Genomic DNA, 22,900 nt, shown 5'->3' on the forward strand with positions numbered 1-22,900 from the left:
TTAGATGAAAAATAGCAGTTATGTACACACTATGTCAGAAATTATAGTATATTTTGGTAAATTCCAGGTAAAAGGAGAATACTATAATAACTAGTATAATTTGGATTTAACTTTAACAAGGAAGCCAGTGGTTATAAGTAACCTCTTGACTAGTTGGACTCTACTAGTTGATTAACCATTAAAAACATCTATTAATAATTTATTAACCCTTTATAAACATACCCTTAATGAAAAGTGTGACCAAAAACACTATTTTTAATTATATTGGATTCCTTCTGAAATTCTTGAAGACTTTTTCATAAGGGTGAAGAAGCAGTAATTGGGTAAAACACTTATGCCTAAATTGGTAACGAATGAATGTTTTCTGGAAAACTGGAGCCCGTAAGTGGCTGACTTACTTTATGTTCTGTGGCATCAAGTTTTACGCAGAATAAAAATTGAATGTATGGTAATGGGTGCACATCAACACTGCTTAGTCACCCATTCGGAGGGACTAAATCTTTTTTTAAGCATCTGCCAAAATCTACACCTGGAGAGCAAATGCATGATACTCAAGTTCTGCTCTGGAAAAAAGGGTTTGTACAAATAGCTTTGTGAGATTCTGTATTTATTTTGTTGCAGTTATATGCAGATAAATTATAATAATTTTACAAGTCCAAAAAAAGTTTTGGATTTTTCCCTAAATATAGCCCTAAAAAACACTATCTAGAATTTGAATTTTCTCCAGCTCTCATACCATGTGTAATAAAGAGTCATTAAATGGAATATTAACAATTTTGTTGGTGATACATAAATTCAGAATAGAATCCAGCTCACTCTCTCAGCTGTATTGGCTCTGCTCCACTGACAGGAAAAGAAAATAGTGGGAACTTACTTTTGTCATTAATTCAGACTTGGAATAAATGAGGAACAGGTGTACTGAGCAATAAGCTGCTATTTACATAATCACTTTTCATAGTACTAAGATGTACTCTTACTAACTGAAAATGTGATGTTTGATAATTCCTTCTATGTATTTTCTTTATACTCCTTTGTAAAGAAACTAGCATGCAAAATACATAGATTTTAAAATATAAGCCCCATTTTTCTCTTCTCCCCCCACCCTTCAGAGTTAGGCCAGAGGTCTGGTATCTGCATTTGGGAAAAGAACATGGGGCATTCAGGTTTGTTGTCTTAGTTTCTTTTTTATAAGATATAACTACTTCATATTTTATCCTGAATGTCATTGTAAACAGCTGGCACACGCATTCTGTAACCTCAACATTGCCTAACTCCCTACAGACAGAAAGTACACAAGTGAGAGCTCTTTTATTAGGCAATCTTTTGCATTTCATCCATTAATATCTAAGGAGTCCTCCTTGCTTTTGAAATTAAAGGTAACTGAAGCCCACAAAGCATTTGCAATAATTTTCATGCTTGAATAGATGGTACTGAGGTGTCTAATTGACTATTGAGGTTGATGCTTAGTACTTTACTGTCATTTCATCCCGTTCTTGAAAAATGAGTGGTCAGTGTTTTACCATTGAAAAATCAAATTACTCTCTTCCTTGTGCTAGGCTGCAGTACAGAAGTGTGGGTTCCAACTGCACTGTTACAGTAACAATTATCTTTGCTGCATGCATAGCACTACTTGGAGGGGAGGAGGGAGCATTACAAAGCCACTGGAGCTTGTAAACACTGCAAATCAAATAATTCCAGATATTTATCTTTTTTATTTGTTCCCCTTTAAAGATTATGAATTTTAAAAGTTAAAAACTGGCAACTAAAGGCAGAATCGAAGGGGAATGTGGGAAGAAAGCCTAAGCATAGCCAAGCTCAGGAGGAATCCCAAACAGCATTTTATGTTGTTACATAAAGTTAACAGCAAAAGCAAACCACATAAAGGAAGGAAGTTTGGACAATATCCTCTGTGTGTCTGAGAACAGTATTCGGAGCAAAGTGCAAATGCCTCCTACTTATACATAGGTTTAATGCCATCATTAATGGTCATTTAGTAAGTAGAGTTTCAGATCCCCACAGTACCTTTTAGAGTATTTTCTAAGGTATTTGGTGTACAAGATGAAATGTAGAAAAGTTTTGGTTATATGTAAACTGTTGGTGAGTTTCAGAGTAGCAGCTGTGTTAGTCTGTATTCACAAAAAGAAAAGGAGTACTTAGGCACCTTAGAGACTTACAAATTTATTTGAGCATAAGCTTTCGTGAGCTACAGCTCACTTCATTGGATGCAGTCAGTGGATGCACTGAATGCATCCAATGAAGTGAGCTGTAGCTCACAAAAGCTTATGCTCAAATAAATTCGTTGGTGAGTGTGTATTAGAGGTCCCCCTCTATGCAATCCACAGAAAATAGGAGTTGTTAGAGCCCCCCAGCTATAGTTTTGACTCTTTAGCTCATGCTATATCTACTCATGCATTTAGCTTTGGCGGTCCCCAGTTCAGTCCCCTGTGTGTAAGCAAAGACAGTTCACCCTCTCATATGTGCTTAAGGAAATACTGTGACTAGTGGGGTCTATTTCTGTGCAGTGTTTTATAAGGAAATAAACTTGACAAAGAATGCTAAATGGGGAGCTAATTCTGGGCTCAATTATGCCTTATAGATACACACATGCACACACACACCCCACATAGGGAACAGTGCAGAATCTCACTGCCCCTAAAGAGCCCCTCAGCATGCAAGAGGAGTGAGCCCTCTGCATAATTCATTAGATAGGTACAGTGTGTAGTCCCTTCTGCAACAGCCCAGCTCTCCTGGCTAATTTGGATGAGGAGCAGGGCTGTGTCCCTGTTTCCTCCCTGCCTTCAGCCCCTCTTTTTTTGGAGCAAGGGAGGGCAATTTACAGGTAGCAGTCCCTGCCATTTAAGAGAGCTCAGGTACTACAGCGTAACTGGTCCACTGTACAGGAGGCTCCTTACTGCACACATTCAAGGGCCAGGTGCAATTTGATTTTTTTTCTTTATAGAATGAAAAACAGTACTCCCTTAACAAAACTCATATAATGAGTCCTATTTATAGAAATAATTCCTTAGTCCTAGTCTACTTCTTCGCTCATGTGAGAGGTGGATGCCCAAATCTTTCTTTTTCGTTAACCCCAGATTTTATATATTAGCCTTTGTGTTTAGGGGAAAAAATAAAGTCAAATAAGCTGGACACCTAAAAATTGCAGTCAAGGAAATTTCATTCTTTGTTGAGATATTTAGGACAGCCTCTTCTAAATCTTATTTTATATCTAACTTAGGTAGTATCTCACCTCTAGTATTTAAAAAGTCAGAGCTGAGAAATACAACGTAAGATGAAGATAATTACTCACAGCATCATTTTGACAAAGAATCTAATACTGGCATTCTGACAAATAAGACAGCTGAAAACTCTGCATGAGTCACTTTTACCTCAAGAGTCTACACGGATTTCATTTTTTTGGCTAAATATCAAACATCTACGTTTGATACTTTGGTAGAAATTTAAATTTGTACGTGAATTTACAGACATGAAAATCTTAATTAAATAATGCAGTTGAAGTAAGGAAATATGATTTTGACAGATTTGTGCTCCTTTAGCTTTCCTGCATCCATTCCTACAAGCCTACTCTCAAATTATTTCTCTCCGTGAAGAACTTTGCCACCAAGGCACAAGAAGAGTGTATATTTTCCATAGTAATAGTTTGACTCTCCATCTGGCAGACAGCTAATATAAAGAAAGGGCACATGGATACCACCTTCTCCCACAGGTTACCATAATTTCCAAATGACTAGTTAAAGCAAAAGGGGAGAAAGCTAGAGCAGTATTTGAAGAAGATTCCTTCTAAGTATAACTTGTATTAGTGTCCCATGGCAGTGATTGAAGAAGGATAATTCTCATTTCATTGACCATTGTTTCTGCAAATTCCCAACCAAGAGATCTTTTTTTAAATTGTGGATTTAATAAGGGTCTGACAGATGAGAGTGCTACTAAGAAACTGAAATTTTTATCTTTTATCTCAATCACATGATCTCGGTCAGGGTGGTCAAAGGAATTATTGCTGTCATCTGTTGAGTATCTACTGGATCCAGACTGTTGGTTTGTTAACAGAACCATGGTTCACATTGTCATGCATCTCTCATCAATAAAATCAATCAGACTGGCATTCTTGTGGCAACTGTCAGAGGGAGGTGAAAAAAACCCACTGTTTTATTTACTTTTCAATCACTTTTGCTTACTCAGGTGTTAGCTGTATTTTGAGCTGTGAAAAAAAACAGGTTTTTAAAGAAAATAATAGTTATTTTTTTCAGTGTTATTGGGTTTTATCATTGGGTTTTTCATGAATTATTGATCTTGTCACTCACATGTATTTGCATGCATATAACCTATTTGAAAGTGTTTTGTTACTAGAAACATTAATCTCTAATTTATTATTGTAAATACTAATTTCAGCCTGTGTTCTAAAAAGTAAAATCTAAAAAAGGAGTGATGAGAACTTCAAAGTTAGGCCGGTTAGGAAATCATAAGAAAGTTGTAGAACGTTCTACCTTTTAAGAAGGTAATTGGTGAAACAGATGTTGCTAACAGGAAGAATCAACGGGCACTGCATAAGGAAAAGAGGGTTGTGGATTGAGCTGTGAACTATTAGGAAGCTTGGTTTGCTAGAATCTAAAACCTCAGGAAGGAGGGGAAAGCAGGGCCAGCTCTAGGTACCAGCAAACCAAGCCCGTGCTTAGGTCAGCACTTTTCAACGGGATGGCACTCTGGCCCTTTTTTTTGCACTTGGGGCGGCAAAAAACATTGAGCTGGCCCTGGGGGAAAGGCATTTGATATCATGGTTCTGTGTAAAGCTGGCTGGCTTAGCTTGTTTTTCAGGCTTCAGTTTTCAGTATTGAATTTACTAGCTGGTGGTTTTTCATTCAGTCAGTCGTGAATGTGAATAGTAGTAAATGTATTACTGCAAAACAATGGACAAAATGAGTGATTTAAAGGAAAGGTTGAGTCAGTATTCCCTGTATATACTCCCCAGACATATTTAAATTCACAAGTCTGCTAGTAGTTGCTGCAAGTGAAGAAACAGAAAAAATGAAAGGAAGAATTAAAATAATAATAAATAAAATAAAATAATAAATAATTAAAATAATTATAATAATGCATTAATACAAGTTGGTTGGTAAAAAGAAAAGAAGTGCCTACTGCAACATTTATGTGAGTGGGCCTTTGACCGAAGAAAAGGGTGTTGCCCCTGTAAGGCCTCAGAACAGGTGGCACGAAGATGGAAAATTTACAGGGATGGAGAGGAAGCAGTTGGGGCCAGGTTAGGACAAGGTCACTGCATTGCTCTTCCTGTTGACCAGAAGCGCAGGAGAAGTATTTATATCCCATGCAGCCTTGTAGAGGCCCTCCTTTACCAGGATCAGGGTGGCAGCATCCACCCAGGCACGAACTTGGCAAAAGGACATGTTGTGGACATTAGGCTAGCTGCCCTTTTCCTTGAGGGGCTCAGAAGGAATTAATGCCCTCACTGCCATATTGGCCAAGGTGGTTGGGTTTTTTTGCCTTTGCCATAGCTAGTCTGGAGTAGAGTAGGGGGGTTAGGTTATAATGTCGCAACTTCATACATAAAACTTGTGGAAGATGTTCAGTTCAGGTATTCAGTATGCAAGGGATATCGGTTGTTGAATAAAATGCTTTGGAAAATGATTTGAAGGGAAGCATCCCTTAAGAGAACCAAATAAGTGGGAGATTAGTCTTCATCAGGGAGCTGACCCTGCCCCTCCCCCTCCTTTTTCTGGCCCCCTTTAAGGGAGTTGAGGAAAGGGATTTTGAGGAGTTCTACATCTGGGTAGTGGAAAACAAACTCCTATCGTTCATGCACTGTACAATTGGTTGCCAGGTTCTCCCAGATAGTATAAGTGAATAAAGTTATGCCCTTATTAAACCACATCCATGACTTCCTGTCTTTCTTCTGGCATGGACAGACAATGAGAAATGACTCCGTAATGGACAGAAACATCCAAGCAGATTACTGCCTAAAACTGTTGATTCTGAGGGTGAAATCTTGGCCCTTTGGAGTTATCCCATTGATTTCACTGTGGTCAGGATTTCACCCTGGGTCTGTAAAGAAACTGTAGAATATAGTGTACTAGTTGCTGTAGATGTCATACAAGAGTGCATAGAAACATATTCCAGGTTTGTCTTTGCTGTTTGCTCAGACAAAAGAAATTCAATGAAAAAGTCAAGAAATAAATGCAACTACTCTAAACTTCTGATGTCTTAGTATTCGGCGCATTACTTAAACCTTCTTGAAAAAAGAAGCAATATCTAACACAGTCCTAAAGCACACTGTGGGAGTTCAACGATTCTTCTAAGTTCATCAGCCTCATTGGCCCAGAACTTCAACTGGTGTCAATTGGTGTATTTCTAGCTGAAGTCAGTGAAGCTATGCTTATTTACAAGGGCTGAGGATCTGGCCTGTGTTTGGGTTTGTTTGTTTTTCCCTTGAAGTATAGGAGAACTGAAGCCCCCGTCTCCCAGTAATATTCAATGGCACTATAATATAAATTTTTATAATAGTATCCAAACACCATATGTATATTGAAATGAAGTCTGAGGAGGATTTCCAGCAATGCATAGCACACAGCTTAAATTACAAAGGTCTCTCCAGAGAGGCATTAAACTTGACAGATCACAGACTGATGGCAATATTGTTTCATTCTTAGGTATCTAAATATAATAAAAATGCTCCTATATACAACTAGAAGCAACATGTAACTGAACTACCCTAACACTAATACCATACACTATTGCAAGCCAAAATCCTGAAATATTAAATTATGTTTCATTGGTTTAATAAGTCTATCAGTAGCATAGATTGTTCTATCATTACTGCAGCAACTCATATAATCCATTGAAACATTTCTTAAATTTGTTTTATTACTACATCAACAACAAAATGTCTAGTTTCCATCAAAGCAAAATTATTATATACTAGACCCTCGCTAGAACGCGGGATTTGGGATCCATGCACATTAACGCGGGGACCGCGTTAAAATGAATTCCAATTAAAGTAATTAAATTTGGGATCCAGGGCCGTGACTGCGTTATATGCGAATTCGTACTATATACTCGCACGTTCTAGCGAGGGTCCGGTGTAATTGGTCATGATAAACTAGTTATTTTTCACTGTAATTAAACCTAATAAGTGGGCTGTGGAGAATAAAGAAAAATCTAACACTTAGGGAAACAGAAAAATATGAATATATATTTTTCTGCAGCCTAGTACCAAAGATTGTAGTTTAAAACTTCATTCATAGCTGATATTAGTTATGCCATTTATTTTTATTTATACGAACTTTGTGGTTTTTATACTAGTAGTGAAATATGACTTCAATACTAGCTGTTAGTCTTTAGCAGTTGCATAGTTTGATTTGCAAATGTAAATTATCTTTTAAAAAAATCAGCGTATGTTCTCTTTAATATACACTGTGTTGCATGCTTCATAATAATAAAACCATGACTCTAAATATTCTTTTTTAAAGTCTAGAACAATTCATTTATTTTTCTTCTAATTTTGTAAGTGCAACTTACTATTATTTGTCGCCTTAAAAATTAGAAAGCAGTATGCCATCAATAGGTGGATTTTCCCCTCTCCTCTGTTTGAAAATGGAAACTAATATAAATGTTTTTTTCCTGTAGCATACTATTACAAATGCTAAGTATGTCAAACAAAATTTTAAGTTATGTGAAAAGACTTGATAATACAGTATATTTGGTTTTCACTTATAAACTATTGTATGTGTACAAACTAGTTTGACATAACTGCTAAATATGTTGGGGGGGGGAGAACCCCTTAGAATATCACTTTAAATGCATCTGCTAATATATCTGTACAATGGAAAAAGAAAAGAGTTGTTTCTGTAGTAAAATTAGACAATAGAGCCAATTTCACTTTTTTATGCATGTGAATGTAGAGTGCTTGAGGTTATTAGTTGAAACCGAGTAACCTTTCTTGGCTTTCATCTCTTTCTTTTCAAATTTGAATATGAAAAGCATATTCAAGTCAAAGACCATCACTTTAATGACATTTGGCAGTCATTTGATTTATTAGGCTTTAGAAAAAAAATTCCTTTAAATATTTCATCATACTATGCTAATCCTAGGAATATTGCCAGCTGAAGCCATGTACCTGTATTAGTGGAGACAGAATGGTGTGGAATTTTCTCTGTCATCCTTGTAAAATTTCCATGAATCTACTGAATAATAAAACGACGTTATTGAAATATTCAGATTTGGGTTTTTAGTTAAAGTGTCTTAGGATACATAATAAAAGAAAATGTCTTTTGAAGGAGGGGGTAAAATTACTTCATCAAATATTGAACGGGCTTGACAGCAATGAAAATTTTTCTTTATGAAGGATATTTTTACAATAGGATACCCATGCTTTTCAATGTGATTAATTATATAATATGCTTTGATATGCATCAGCAACCACCATAATGTGGGTGAATTTGCTGTTCTTACACTGAAGTCTAGAAAACTGATCTTCTAAACAGTCTTATTTTTGAATTTTATCATTGTTACTTCAGATGATTTGAATTTAGAACCAGAAGTCTTTAAACACCATATAGGAGAAATAGTCATTAATGCAGATAACAACTTAAAAAAAAAAAAAGTTTAGAAAAACTTGACAGTTGTGAACTGTGAGGAGTTCTGTTTGCTCTTTGAAGAACAGAATCTCATCCTTTGAATGTTCATCTGTGTAGTCTAATTCTGAAATCACAGTGGTTTTTCTTTCTTTGAAATCACAGAGTTATTCAAGGAAATGTTTGTTTGCCCCTTTGTTATGTTTGACACCTAAACTCTCCGTAGTAGGGTACAGTACATTATAAAGTTAACAAACAAAACAAACCTACTCAAAAACCTGCCAAGATTACAAAAATTGCAAAGGGATACAAAGCAACAGTTTCAAATATAAAATGTCAAAATTAAGACAAAAATATAAGGAAAAAGAAATTATGTAGAAGGCCAATTTAGAGTTTTTAAATATACTATCAAAATATTCATTTAAATATTAATTTAACTAGACTAGGTGAGTTTAATATGTGAAATTGAGTGACCCATAAGTACTGTACTACTTCATGTGACATCATATGTTTTAGATCAGATCTAGTTTAATAGCAATGCAATCTTCAGTAGGCATATAGTGATAGTCATCCAATTGGAAAAGTTTGATTCATAATATTGTTGAGACTTTTTCAAGTGGGTTACTAAATGATGATAAATGTATATACAACACCTTTGCTACTGTACGACTGCTATGGAAGTATTTTCATTCTCAAATAAAAATGAGGAGTCTATTGCAAAAACAGTTAACTGAAAACACGGGGGCATTAGAACCTCAGTGTATCTCTGTCATAATAAATCATGTTCTACTGTACAAAACATCCCAGTGACTTACATGTTTGTTTGTTCAAGTTGACATTACAAGAAATATGGTGTGTTTATGGTTTGTTTGTTTGTTTTTTAATACAGCCAATAGAAAAAATTCGGATTGAGATTATATCCCTAAGTCTCACTGATTCCCGAGTTGCAATGGATGACACAATACAGCGACTGTTTGTAGAATGCAGATTCTACAGTTTCCTTGCAGAAGAGACACCAGTGTCCCTTCCTAAACCAAAAAGTGGACAGTGGGTCCACTACAATTTTAGCAATGGTAAGTATGATATATTTGTGAACACTCTCATGACTTCTATTAAACTCAGTCCTATAGAAAATGTTTAATAAATTCTGATTCCTTAACACTCTTGATTACAGTAAAGTTGGATATTTCAGTTGTATCTGCCATTTCTAAATATTCTTTTAGAAAATAGCACAGATGCCATACAAGATAGATAGATAGATATGTATAGGGGTTTATTTCTGCTGGTGCAGATTCTCATAGCTGCTTTGAAATCAATGAAGCTATGACAATTTACATCAGGCGAGAATGTGTCTCTGAAAATGGAAATACCTATAGAATACCAGAGACTAAATTATCTTTATCATGTTTTAAACAAAGTGTTTAACCATCATAGTGCAAAAGAGGCTAAACCACCCAGAAAGTCATTAATCAATAGCATCGTATGGAATTCCAACATCCAAACATAAGTTTAATTAGAAATCGTATAATTAGATGTGCCTATATCTTTGGAACACACACCGTTGTTTTAAGCATAATCTCTTTGCCAAACAGGAAGTTATTCCTGCTGCTAATATTTTGATTGTGAGTCTTGAATTCTCAGTGACTTCACATTATCTCAATCTCGAAACTTGATGTACTTGCTGCATTTTTTTCTATTTAACTACAAAAGTCTTTATTACTCAGTCCAAGCTTCAGTAATGTGATGTGGACTTAAATTTGAGTGCTTGAGGTCTTCTCTAACTAAAGTACATAGGAACAGGTCAACAGATGTGATCGTTTTGGCAAACTGGGGAGATACCTTTAAACTGAAATTAGATAACTCTTTTTTGGAAACCAAAATGTATAATAAGTATATAACCAATATATAATGGCCTTTATTAACAGGTATAAGAATGAGTGATCTTATGTACTATAATCCCTAAAGCACATTAATGGGACCCTTAATATACGAGGCCTACACTACTTTTAGAAGTGCTGATTCAGTAAAGTTGGACTGTTAGACTAACATCAGGTAGCAAATGAAGAAAGAAATAGACATATTGGGTGAAATCCTGGCCACATTGACATCAATGGCAGAACTTCCTTTGACTTCAGTGGGGCCAGGAGCTGAATCACAATGGTTGTCTAAAGACTGGGGGGAAAAAGACATGGTTTGGTGATATATGTAAAAAGATTAGCAGTAGGACAGTTCTATACTGTACTGACAATCTGTATAAATAATATTGCAATTTCTAATAATTTTTTGGTGAATGTCAGTATTGGGTGTTTTTCTTTAAATCCCAGGTCTGGAGTCATGTGATTATGTGAGAATCTCAGCTTTCATTTAAAAACTTTTTAAAAGTTTCTAAGGCTTATGATTGCTAAACCCTAAAGACCCAAATATCAGAATCCAGAATTTATTATTTTTTAAAATCTCATTAGTTTTGAAATCAGTATCATGACTTTTGGGGATCTGACTTGTGATTTTTGAATGATTGGGGTTGGCAATAATGCATTTAATTGTTTTTAACTTTACTAATCGAAACCTGGGATATAACAACCCTGGTTTTCCATTTGCAGTTGTAATGTAAAACTGTTTTTAAGTTAGAATATCCTAGCAAATAATTCTTTAGAAATACTTTTTGTCTTAATGGCTACCATGTTCTAATTTGCAGCACTTTTCCAATATGGTTGACTTATTCTCGCTAGTGTTTTACTTCGATAACTGGTCCTCTAATTTCTACTTAATTCTAGCTTTGCGTATAAGGGAAAAGTCCTAATAAATTTGCTGTTTGATAATGTCAGTGAGGAGGCCAATAATCTAATAGTAATGAATTCTCTGTGTGTGTGTGTGTGTGTGTGTGTGTTTACTATAGCTTTATTCCGTCTCTTATTCATACGTAATTAGATTTGAGTATGTAGAATATTTGGGGTTAATTGAATATTTTCTTTAATAAAAATGAGATTTATATGGAGAGAAAGAAATGTACTTTGAGCTTAGAGGCAAGCTAATAGTATTCTAGATTTTGTATGAAAAAAATCATAGTAAACCCACAAGTAATTTAAGAAATCATTAATTCTGGTAAATAAAACCTTATTGAGTTTTTATTATTTTATTTATAACTGAAGAAGTGTTACATTTTTGTTTTTTAGATGTCATTATGTCTTAGCTGACATAGAATGATCTATTGGAATCTTTAATAAGCAACCGTTATTTTAATTATTTAACACCACCTTAACATTTGTGATTTCATTATGAGATAGCTGCAGACTAGCTTTACAATTAGTAAAAACAAATCTTGTAAAAGAATAATATCTTAGATAATCTCAGTTGATCAGTGCATGGAAGATCCAATCCACAAAATGAATTCCCCATTTCTAGGCAGAAGCAGGGTAGTTCCCCTATTGGTAAGTCTCTGTAGCTCCCCATAAATGGTGCTCTGCTGAACTCAGAGGACAGGGAGGGAAGCAAATCTCTTGGATTTTGGCATGGAAGTCTTGGTTGGAGGTAAATCAGTTTAGAGTTGCATTATGTCACTATAAGTCCCCTACATAGCTGTCCTTTGGGACAGGCTCTGCAAGAAAATTTTCCTAAAAATCCATGAGTGCTTCCAAACTCTACAGCCCCCCAAAACCATCCCAGGTAAGGTGATAGTGCGAGGAAAACTTAATCACCTCTTCTTCATCTCAGACATGTTCCTACAGTTTTTCTTTCACAAGAGGGAGTGACCTGAGCCATAATAAGCAGTTTATTCGCGTAGACTTTTCAATACAGGTGAAACATTTAGAATAAAATTAGTGTCTGCTAACTGTATGAATGCCATGTCAAAGTACACATTTCAGAGTGAATCTAGCTTTTATTTCATTCAGTCTGAAAAATATGGGAAACATTTTGAGGATCCAGGTAAAACCCACATTTTGTTCAACCTGGAATAAATAGGTACATTGAGATTTGACTCTTAATTTCACCTAAAATATATTTTCAGGACAATACAAAAGATCAAGTTTAGTTGACAAACATTGATAACAAGGAAACAGCATTTATATTTCATAGGGATGGCAAATATTGCTATGAGAATGCTAGAAGGCAAGAAAGTGGTTAGGAAATAAGATAAATGATAGCAGGTCTGAAGAATGTTATCTTTGCTTTATATAAACCTTCCAGGGGATTGACAATAGAATGGAAAAGATTAATGAAATCTTCCAAAGTTTTTATGAGACTTACACAGATCAGAAGCCTTTGTCTCTGAGGAGTGAAGAGTTGATTATATGGACAAAATGGAGTTGTTAGTAGATGAAGAGGAGACAGAACTTCTGATTTTCTTGTTAATGGTGGGATACATTTTGGTTTTAAAATAAATTAATGAAGGGGCTGGACTCTAAGGAAATTTGGTTTCCTTGGTAAAATTCTGTAACAATGTTAAGGCAGTATTAGCCCTAATATTGGAAAGCACCCTTGATTATATAGTTCAAAGAGATGGTTCCTTTCCTCTACCACACATCAATACTAGATAAGGCACTGATTCCTCATAATTTTGATGGGACCCCGTTTCAGCCTTTACAGTAAATACTCTTATTAGAGAGGTCCCAGAAAGTATTAAAGAACTTAAACCTAATCTTCTGTACTGATATTATGGTGGCTGTCTTGGAATGCACTATACCAGTAATCTTTAATGAGGTACAGGAGTTTCAAAATCTTTCAGTTTTTAGGGTTACTTTGGAACAAATTGAAAATGATCATTCTGGATACAAACTGTCATTAGTTAGTGTTACGTGGTCCTCCAGCTATTGGACACAAATATGAGATGCTGTATGCATTGGAGCGGTGTTGTAATCCTGAGTAGTTTGAGCATTTGAAAGCAGAGTTATTCACCACTAAATCTAAAAATCAAAGTTTCTCATCACTGTGGTTAGTCATCCTCCACCCAAGCTTGCCTAGGTTTCTTAAGATACATACTGTATATTCTAGATTTCCATGGGTGAGAAATGAATTCAGGTGTTCAGCTTTGAATATATATTTTCTTTATTATAGAATAGTTTCAGATTTAGAATTAGAAGATTTAGGAAACTTCAGCCAGGGTCGGGAAGCCGCTGGTGATGTGGTGAGTCCTTTGAAGTTGTTTGGTTGTCTGCCTGCTGCCTCCCCATCAGTTCCTTCAGCGGTCCCTGGAGTTTTCAGCAAATAGCACATGTGGGAAGGCATCCACACACCCAGAGGAATACCAGATGGCAGTGATAACTGATTTTGCTATCTGCCAGTATAAGTAGGCAAAGATGCTGAAGATGGAGGACTGAGAGGATTTAGGGGTCTGACAAACTGTGGTGACTCCTATAGACTATTGATCCCTTGCTTTCATTTAACCAGAGGATGCAAAAATGATGTGATTTCAGGAAGATTCCAGATCTCAGTGATGTTGGCTGTTACCTGGAAGTAACTCCTATTAATAAGGATGCTTGTTCCTTTGCTCCTGCTGGAGAGGTGGAGATTGGGAAATGGATTTGGACTAATCCCAGCTCCACTGACCATGTTCATACAATTAACTGGGAACACTGGAGAGCCCAGGACTCCGTAAAGCATGCTCTTCATAGCAATTATTCTCTTCATAAAGATTTGACAGGTTTCAGAGTAGCAGCCGTGTTAGTCTGTATCCGCAAAAAGAAAAAGAGTACTTGTGGCACCTTAGAGACTAACAAATTTATTTGAGCATAAGCTAATAAGATAATAAATTTGTTAGTCTCTAAGGTGCCACAAGTACTCCTTTTCTTTTTATAAAGATTTGAGAAGCTCATCTGTGAAGAATTAGATTGAGCCTCCATAGAACTCTTTGAACTTCTGGATCCCAATTCTCTCTATTTCCCAGTAGGATGAATAATTCCCATTGAAGTAAATGTGTGTTACTCATACAATGGGGAGTGGAAGGGGTAGAAATCAGGCACCCCAGAGAATGTGTGAAGTGTAGACTCCTGTCAGCATGAAGTGAGGGATGAGAAATCCTTAATGTGAGATGGAGAGAGGAATGAGTATTCCTGTGGGTGTATAATATGGTGTGATGAGTGGGAGGGTAAAGGGGGATTTCTTAGTGGTGGAGGGAGAGTAGGGAAGAGATTCCTTAAATAGGAAAAGGAGGAAAGCCATTTCTCTGGTCACATCTCCTTCACATGATCTTCCAAACACAATCCCCCACCCCCACACCCCATGAGAGATAATGGAGTGGTGAGTCCCCTCCAGCCCTGAAATCATGAGCTCAGCAGGGGAACTAGGACTGTTCATGTGAATGGAATGGGGAAAAAAGAAAAAGCATAATAGACACAATATCTGTCATATATATTAGAAATGGAACAGACTTAGGAATTCCCAGCCAGCCTGATTCCTGGAAGCCAATGGACGGGTGTCCCCTACAATATGATTTCCACTGCTTGATATTGTTGGGTTTTAATTGTCCCTATCTGATGGGGTTTACACCATTTCCTTTGGAAGCCTGTTCCGCATTAATACATCTTTTCAGGAAGTTTCTCAAGCAGAAATCTTTCTTAATTTAATTTCTTTATTCCTAGTTTCACCTCCATGCAGTGAAGCATAATAATTCCTCCTCTCCCTTGCTTTTTAAATCCTTCTAATTCTTGGAGACGGTTACCATGTCCTAAGAAAGAGGCCCCTTTCCAATGAAGGAAGTCCATGCCAGAAACCTTCATATGGAATTTTCTAAAACCCTTTTTCTAATTTTCTCATCATGGTTTTATCTCGTGGGATTTTACCGTCTTTCACTTTCGTGGTACAAAAGAATTAAGTCTGGACTGGTGGTGGGTGTGTTTCTAAACGAAAGCAATACAGCTTTTTTTTTTTTTTTTAAAATAAACATCAAGCTGTGGGTTTCCTCAGTCCACTGGTCTAGATGCCTCTCTTATTGCGTGTTGTGGCGGGAGGAGGATTAAATTACCGAGGCTGTCAGAAAGGACAAGCACTCTGCCATACATTATCATTATTACTAGCTTCTTGGGTGAAAGAAAATGCAGTAAATCCCCTCATATACAAAGCAATAAAGACCACTAGCTTTTACAGTCATGACTGCCAGTGCTATTAACAGAATAACAGCCATGTGGCACACTTAGATGCTGCTTCTATCTTTTCTGACATTGTGCACATAAAGGTGGCAGTGACATGACATTGGATCACATGACTGTTTAGATTTAATTCTAGCTTTCATTGTTGCATTTCTTAGGAAGCACTGAGGAAGGAAACTTGTTTTTTCTCATTTTTTTTTCTCTGAACGCCAAAAACAAGATTATTCTAATTTTAGTTTATAAATAATCATATTCATTTGGGGTTTTTGGTTTGCTTTCCAGTGATTCACGTGGATAAGGTGAATAACCTTGCAAGGAGAGAATTCCTCAAATCTGTACTTCAAGAATCAGAGTTGAATACTGGCAGGTAAATATTGGTGGTGCAACACCAGACAAAGTCTTTGTAAATACATGCATACAGTTTGTGACATGGCATACCTTGTAACAATTTCTTGTTGAAGAAATATCTCTGAGAAGTTGTTAGAACTTAGCACCAACTCAGGATAACTTAAGGTTGATTTAAGTTCCCAGTAGTATGTTATAACTGCATATTATGGTTGACTGCAATATAAAGCAGAGCTGGAGCCCTACTATAGTATTTTCATTTTATGGCATGTGACATGCCTTCCAGTGACATGAATTGCATGTGTCACACTGGCTTGTCAGCCACCTAAACTTTGATGTGGTGACATGCATGTCCCTTCCCTGAGTGGTTTTTCATATGCCTTGAAATGATGCAACCCTCTCTCACTGTTCGTAAAAGCAATTTCCATTGTGTCACATTTTGTTCAGCACACAGTGTTCTGGGAAAGTTAAGTAAATGTATATTATCAATGTTATACCTGTGACAGATTTAAAAGTGTATTTATGAATTAAGATAATCCATTCATTGCATGCTGCTCTCCAAGTATTCTAGGGAGTGTAGGAAACCCACAGGGTGTCCTTGTGTCCTGTATTTAGTCCAGGGGTTCTCAAACTGGGGGTCGGGACCCCTCAGGGGGTCGCAAGGTTATTACATGGGGGGTCGTGAGCTGTCAGCCTCCACCCCAATACCTGTTTCTTCTCCAGCATTTGTAATGGTGTTAAATATATAAAAATGTGTTTTTAATTTATAAGGTGGGGTCGCACTCAGAGGCTTGCTATGTGAAAGGGTTCACCAGTACAAAAGTTTGAGAACCACTGATTTAGTCTAAAGCTATGTATAAGTTCATGTAGCAGACTGCTGTTAGCTACATAAATAACAAAGTTTGAGTGTAAATTAATTGTACCAGAGCTAATTGTAATTTACTATGTTTGTTCAGGTCCAAACTTCTTTGGATGGTAGCATACATATTATTTGTTTTTACTAAAAACAAACAAAAAACTCAACAATACTTATACTGTTTTCTTTTGGAGGCCAGCCATCACAAATGTAGAGGACCCATTGATGTGAAGATCCATGCCATTTACAGGATAGTGGAATACCTACTAATTGTGTTTGAAGTGTGAGGTCATTTAATTATTTACACATTCACAGATACCCAGTGACATGTAAGGGCAGAGTTTGGTAATAAGATAGTTGTGTCTCTTTCTTCAATTTAACTTTAAAATTGAGTTCCATCCCTTGGCCAGAAGACAATTTTTAATTAAATCGGACAGGAAGCAGATCCCATAAGAGCATGGAAATATCACATCAAAAGCATGTTGAAGTTCCAAAATACAAATAAATTTTCATTTCAACAAATAAGCAGAGGACATCAGTTTTACCATGTAAATTAGCAAGTAGGAGAACACAGTATACTAGAGAATGCTACAGCACAGAAAACTAAGTCTTATTTTTTTTCTACCAAGGGTACATTCAGTGAGGCAAATAGCTATTCATGTAGGCCAAATACAGTAATTATATTCATTTCACACATTTGCCAAGCAGCATCTGAGCCATCTTGCAGAACAGCTCATAGTCACTATGAAATAACTGAAGGAAGTAGAAACAGCAATGGCATCCTCACCATGACAAAAAAGCCCTTCTCTTTGTGCTCACTTTCACTGAAATTAATTTTGTGTTGGTGGAACATTTATCATAGCTTGGAGCCCTGGACTATGGAGATATTTGGATTCTGCGCTGATTCAACATCAGGACAAGAGACTTGCTACTAGTCCAGTCTCCAGTTCTGTTCCAACAATGGGACCACTAGGAGAGGAAACCCATGACATGGCATGATCCTCCCCAAAGCCATTGGTTTTGGATCTTGCTCATTTTAAAACTGGCTTAGCTGCTCCCTCAACACGTTTGCATTCACACGACCTTACGTAATAATATCAGGGCTTTTTTAGCTGAAACAGGAACTAAACTAATTCTTTAAAGTTCAGGAAACAAAATGAACGTGGATATGAATATCAGTCAAAATTGGCTGCACATGGTCAGGGCAAACATTTTGGTTTTATTATAAACGCAGTTCTATGAGGGGGGTACATATTCAGGTTTTGGTGGGGAGAGATCATCTTGGGCAGCTTTTCAAATGAATCCTCACCCTATCACATGCAACATAGATGAAGTGACATTGTAAGGACACTTAAATACTACAGTGATGGGGTGCCATATTAGAACCTGCATAAATATATGGCTAAGATGGCAGACATATCCAGTTTTGCTCTTCTGGGAGGAAAATCACGGTAATGAAAGCCCTTTGAGAGATGGAAAGAAGTAAAAAAGAGGTGAAATTCAGAAATCCTTAGGTCTTCATGAGAAGATGGACATGCATTTCTGGTAAATATATGCTTATATGTGAAATTAGTCTGATAAATAGCATATCTCCACTCTCATCCATTATCCTTTTCTTAAAGAACAATGTGTCTTTCTTTTAAAACTTTCCCTTTATTTTTTTTATTAGTTTATATTTAACACAGTACTGTACTGTTTGCTTTTTTTTTTTTTTTTTTGTCTCTGCTGCTTCCTGATTGCGTACTTCTGGTTCCAAGTGTGTGGTTGACCAGTCAGTTTGTAACTCTGGTGTTCGTAACTCAGGTTCTACGGTATTGGAAGCCAAATGCTGTTGCCATTGGTGTTTGATCTTCTGGATCGCTTTAAAAGTTAAAGTACTCTCTAAAGCCACATCTATGATATAAACACAGGGATTAAATCTCATTGACATTGATATTTTCATAGATTTTTAACATAACATATTTGGTAATAAGCTGCAGAGCCAAACTTTTGTGATGTGACCAAATCTTATAATCATAGCAATGATTAAAGTGCTACTGAAAATAACAAATTTCACGTTGTATCTTCATGTTCCTTTGCCGTTCTATATTTACAGGTAAACAAATGCAGTTCAACATGGCAGTTCATATATTCAAAAGTGGATTTTTCTGGCTGTTCGTTAGAAAATGTTTTCAAATTAACTCAGTTGTTCTCCATTTTTCCTACTGTTTCACTTCTTCATGTAGAAAATTTCCTTCCTGAGGTTCATTTTGGTTCTATACTTAAATAAATGGCTTTATTGGCAGAAACTGCAATGATGTTTGGCATTCAGTGTATGCCACCTTATACTTATCAACCAATAAGAAAATATGAAGCTAAATAGAATGCTTTATTGTATTTAACATATGAGCAATAGGTAATCTGAGGAAATGGGGGCCATTCCTGGAATCACATTTAGGTTAGCAAATGTGGAGTACCACACAATTTTCCTTCTTATGAGGCCCCACTAACTCTCTTCAGAATACTCTTCATTTTTTTTTAATCAGGAAAAGGCTTTGTCATTACACCACAGAACTCAGTCAGAAGACTCAAGTCTCCTGCATTTTCCCCACAGACCTATTATATAACCTTGGGAAACTCACGTACCCTCTCTGAGCCTCTGTTTCTACTTAGTTACCTTATACAAGTGTTGTGAGTCCCTACTGCATTAATGTTTGTCAAACTTTTTGAAAGCATGGATAAAAGTGCTAAATAAGTGAACATCTATTTTGATTTTGTGTGCAGTGTTGTAGCCATGTTGGTTCCAGGATATTAGAGACAAGATAGGAGAGACAGTATCTTTTATTGGACCCACTTCTGTTGGTGAAAGAGTCAAATCTTCCCTCTTTCACCAAAAGAAGTGAGTCCAATAAAAGATATTACCTCATTCCCCTTGCTTATGCTTTGATTTTATTTATTAAATCCACCAGTTATTTATTAAAATACACTAGGGCTGTCAAGCAATTTAAAAAATTAATTGTGATTAATCGCACTGTTAAACAATAATAGAATACCATTTATTTAAATGTTTTCTACATTTTCAAATATATTGATTTCAGTTACAACACAGAATACAAAGTGTAAAGTGCTCACTTTATATTTTTATTACAAATATTTGCACTGTAAAAACCAAAAGAAATAGTATTTTAATTCACCTATTACAAGTACTGTTGTGCAATCTCTTTATCATGAAAGTTGAACTTACAAATGTAGAATTATGTACCAAAAAAAATCTACATTCAAAAACAAAACAATGTAAAACTTAAGAGCCTGCAAGTCCACTCAGTCCTATTTCTTGTTCAGCTTATCGCTCAGACAAACAAGTTTGTTTACATTTGCAGAAGATAATGCTGCCCGCTTCTTGTTTACAGTGTCACTTGAAAGTGAGAACAGGCATTTGCATGGCACTGTTGTCGCCAGCATCACAAGATATTTACATGCCAGATGCACTAAAGATTCGTATGTCCCTGGATGCTTCAACAACCATTCCAGAGAACATGTATCCATACCGATGATGGGTTCTGCTCGATAACAATCCAAAGCAGTGTGGACCAACCCACGTTCATTTTCATCATCTGACTCAGATGCCACCAACAGAAGGTTGATGTTCTTTTTTGGTGGTTTTGGTTCTGTAGTTTCCACATCAAAGTGTTGCTCTTTTAAGACTTCTGAAAGCATGCTCTACACCTCGTCCCTCTCAGATTTTGGAAGGCACTTCAGATTCTTAAATCTTGGGTCAAGTGCTATAGCTATCATTAGAAATTTCACATTGGTGTCTTCTTTGCGTTTTGTCAAATTTGCAATGGAATTGTTCATAAAACAAACAACATGTGCTGGGTCATCATCCAAGACTTCTATAATATGAAATATATGGCAGAATGCCGGTAAAACAGAGTAGGCGACATACAATTCTCCCCCAAGGAGTTCAGTCATAAATTTAATTAACGCATTATTTTTTTTAACAAGCATCATCAGCATAGAAGCATGTCCTCTGGAACGATGGCTAAATCATGAAGAGGCATATGAATCTTTAGTGCATCTGGCATGTAAAAATCTTGCAATGCCAGCTACAACAATGCCATGCAAATGCCTGTTCTCACTTTCTGGTGACATTGTAATTAAGAAGTAGGCAGCATTATCTCCCTTAAATGTAAACAAACTTGTTTGTCTTAGCGATTGGCTGAACAAGAAGTAGGACTGAGTGGACTTGTAGGTGCTAAAGTTTTACATTGTTTTGTTTTTGAATGCAGTTATTTTTTGTACCTAATTCTACATTTGTAAGTTGCACTTCCATGAGAAAGAGAAAGAGTACTTGTCTGAGGTGAATTGAAAAATACTATTTCTTTTGTTTCATTTTTACAGTGCAAATGTTTGTAATCAAAAATACTATAAAGTGAGCACCGTACACTTTGTATTCTGTGTTGTAATTGAAATTGATATATTTGAAATTGTAGAAAAACGTACAAAAATATAAAATAAATTTAAATTGGTATTCTATTGTTTAACAGTGCGATTAATCGCGATTATTTTTTTGAGTTAATTGCGTGAGTTAACTCCGATTAATCAACAGCCCTAAAATTCACCTCTCCTATGAAATCTTCAAATCATTCAACAGTGGTTAAGTAGCTGGTACCCATTGATCACAGTTCATTACGCTTACAATAATTGTCTCATTGTTACCTTGATCTCCTCCCACTACCCCCACGCCCCAAAAACCCTTGTCTGTAAGTTGTCTTTACCTGTTGTCTCTTGTCTTATATGCAGAATGTAAGCTCTTTGGGGCAAGAACCATCTTTTTCTCATAGGTGTGTATAGTGCTTAGCACTGTGGGGTTGGGCCTCAGAACAGTAATTAATAATAAAATGTATTAATTTCCTCTTGCTGCCAACGGTAGTCCTGTATCTGGAGTACTCACTGTTTAAAGAAATTCTGTTTAAAATTCCTTTATCCCTTGGATGTCCATTTGCATACAAGGTTTGTTTCAGTATCCACTCTTCTTCCCTTGGAATTTTTATCAAATATTTCTCAATGGTACCTTTGATAAGGTGGCAAAGTCTTTGCCCACCCTGTTAGCAGGTAGTGGACCCTGCCTGGAAATGCTTACTGGTTCCTGCTGACTCATTGGTTGCACTGCTGATTAGCCTACTAAACCACAGAAAGGGAATGTAGGGAGTGGCTCTCTGGGCAGAGAGAACTAGAGTCTGTGAGAGAGAACCTAGAGCAGTGGTTCTCCAACTTTTGTACTGGTGACCCCTTTCACATAGCAAGTCTCTGAGTGCGACCCCCCCCCACCCTTAAAAATTAAAATCACTTTCAAAATATATATTTAACACCATTATAAATGCTGGAGGCAAAGCGGGGTTTGGGTTGGAGGCTGACAGCTCATGACCCCCATGTAATAACTTCACAACCCCCTGTTTGAGAACCCCTGACCTAGAGGGAAACACTAGGAACAGCCTCACAAGGATAAGAAATCTTATCCCTGTGTTGTGTTTTTGCTATTTTAACTGCCAATAAGAAAGAACCCTACAAAGACTGAGTTTGATCACTGTGTATTCTGTGCTACAGTGAGGTAAGGACTCTGCTGGTTCACAATTCCTTCTTCTATCTTCACCATCCCAATCACATAACTGATTTCTCCCAGTGTTTGAGTAACCATAGTTGCTGAGTCACCTTGGCTGCACTCTGTGCTTTTAAGAATAAGTACCCGATATTCCAAACGTGCCTTTGTCAGTCTCTTTTAGAGAGTTTGAATAGTTTTCTCTGATGTTCATTTGATACTTCTCTTTTGTATCCAAGAATTATTTCCTTTTTTGTTGTGTTTTTTTATTTATTTGCTCCTGTTGTTTAGTGCTATGCCAAAGATTTTAGAGTTGTATCCATCATAATCTGCCAGATCTTCTGCCTTCTTAATGTAGCTTCCGAGGTATTCTTTTTTGTCCCCTTTTTTTTCTTATTTCAGTATGTTTGTTGTTCCCTAAAAACAGGTGTTTAAGTAA

The 22,900-nt window shown here is 36.4% G+C and overlaps 1 protein-coding gene across 7 annotated transcripts in view; it reads left to right on the plus strand.

Moving 5' to 3' along the window:
- Positions 1-22,900, plus strand: part of RPGRIP1L (RPGRIP1 like) — a 142,080-nt gene that overhangs the window by 104,017 nt on the left and 15,163 nt on the right. For 6 of the 7 annotated variants that reach the window (XM_073307594.2, XM_073307593.2, XM_073307595.2 and 3 more), the window contains 2 exons: positions 9,490-9,673; positions 15,965-16,049. In XM_073307594.2, the coding sequence (XP_073163695.1) occupies positions 9,490-9,673; positions 15,965-16,049 (269 nt within the window). Of the gene's footprint in view, positions 1-9,489; positions 9,674-15,964; positions 16,050-22,900 lie in introns of those variants that run through there. The other variant, XM_073307600.2, reaches the window with a different exon arrangement.

This window comes from Lepidochelys kempii, chromosome 12 (assembly GCF_965140285.1).
Source record: "Lepidochelys kempii isolate rLepKem1 chromosome 12, rLepKem1.hap1, whole genome shotgun sequence".
Classification (NCBI taxonomy): Eukaryota; Metazoa; Chordata; order Testudines; family Cheloniidae; genus Lepidochelys; species Lepidochelys kempii.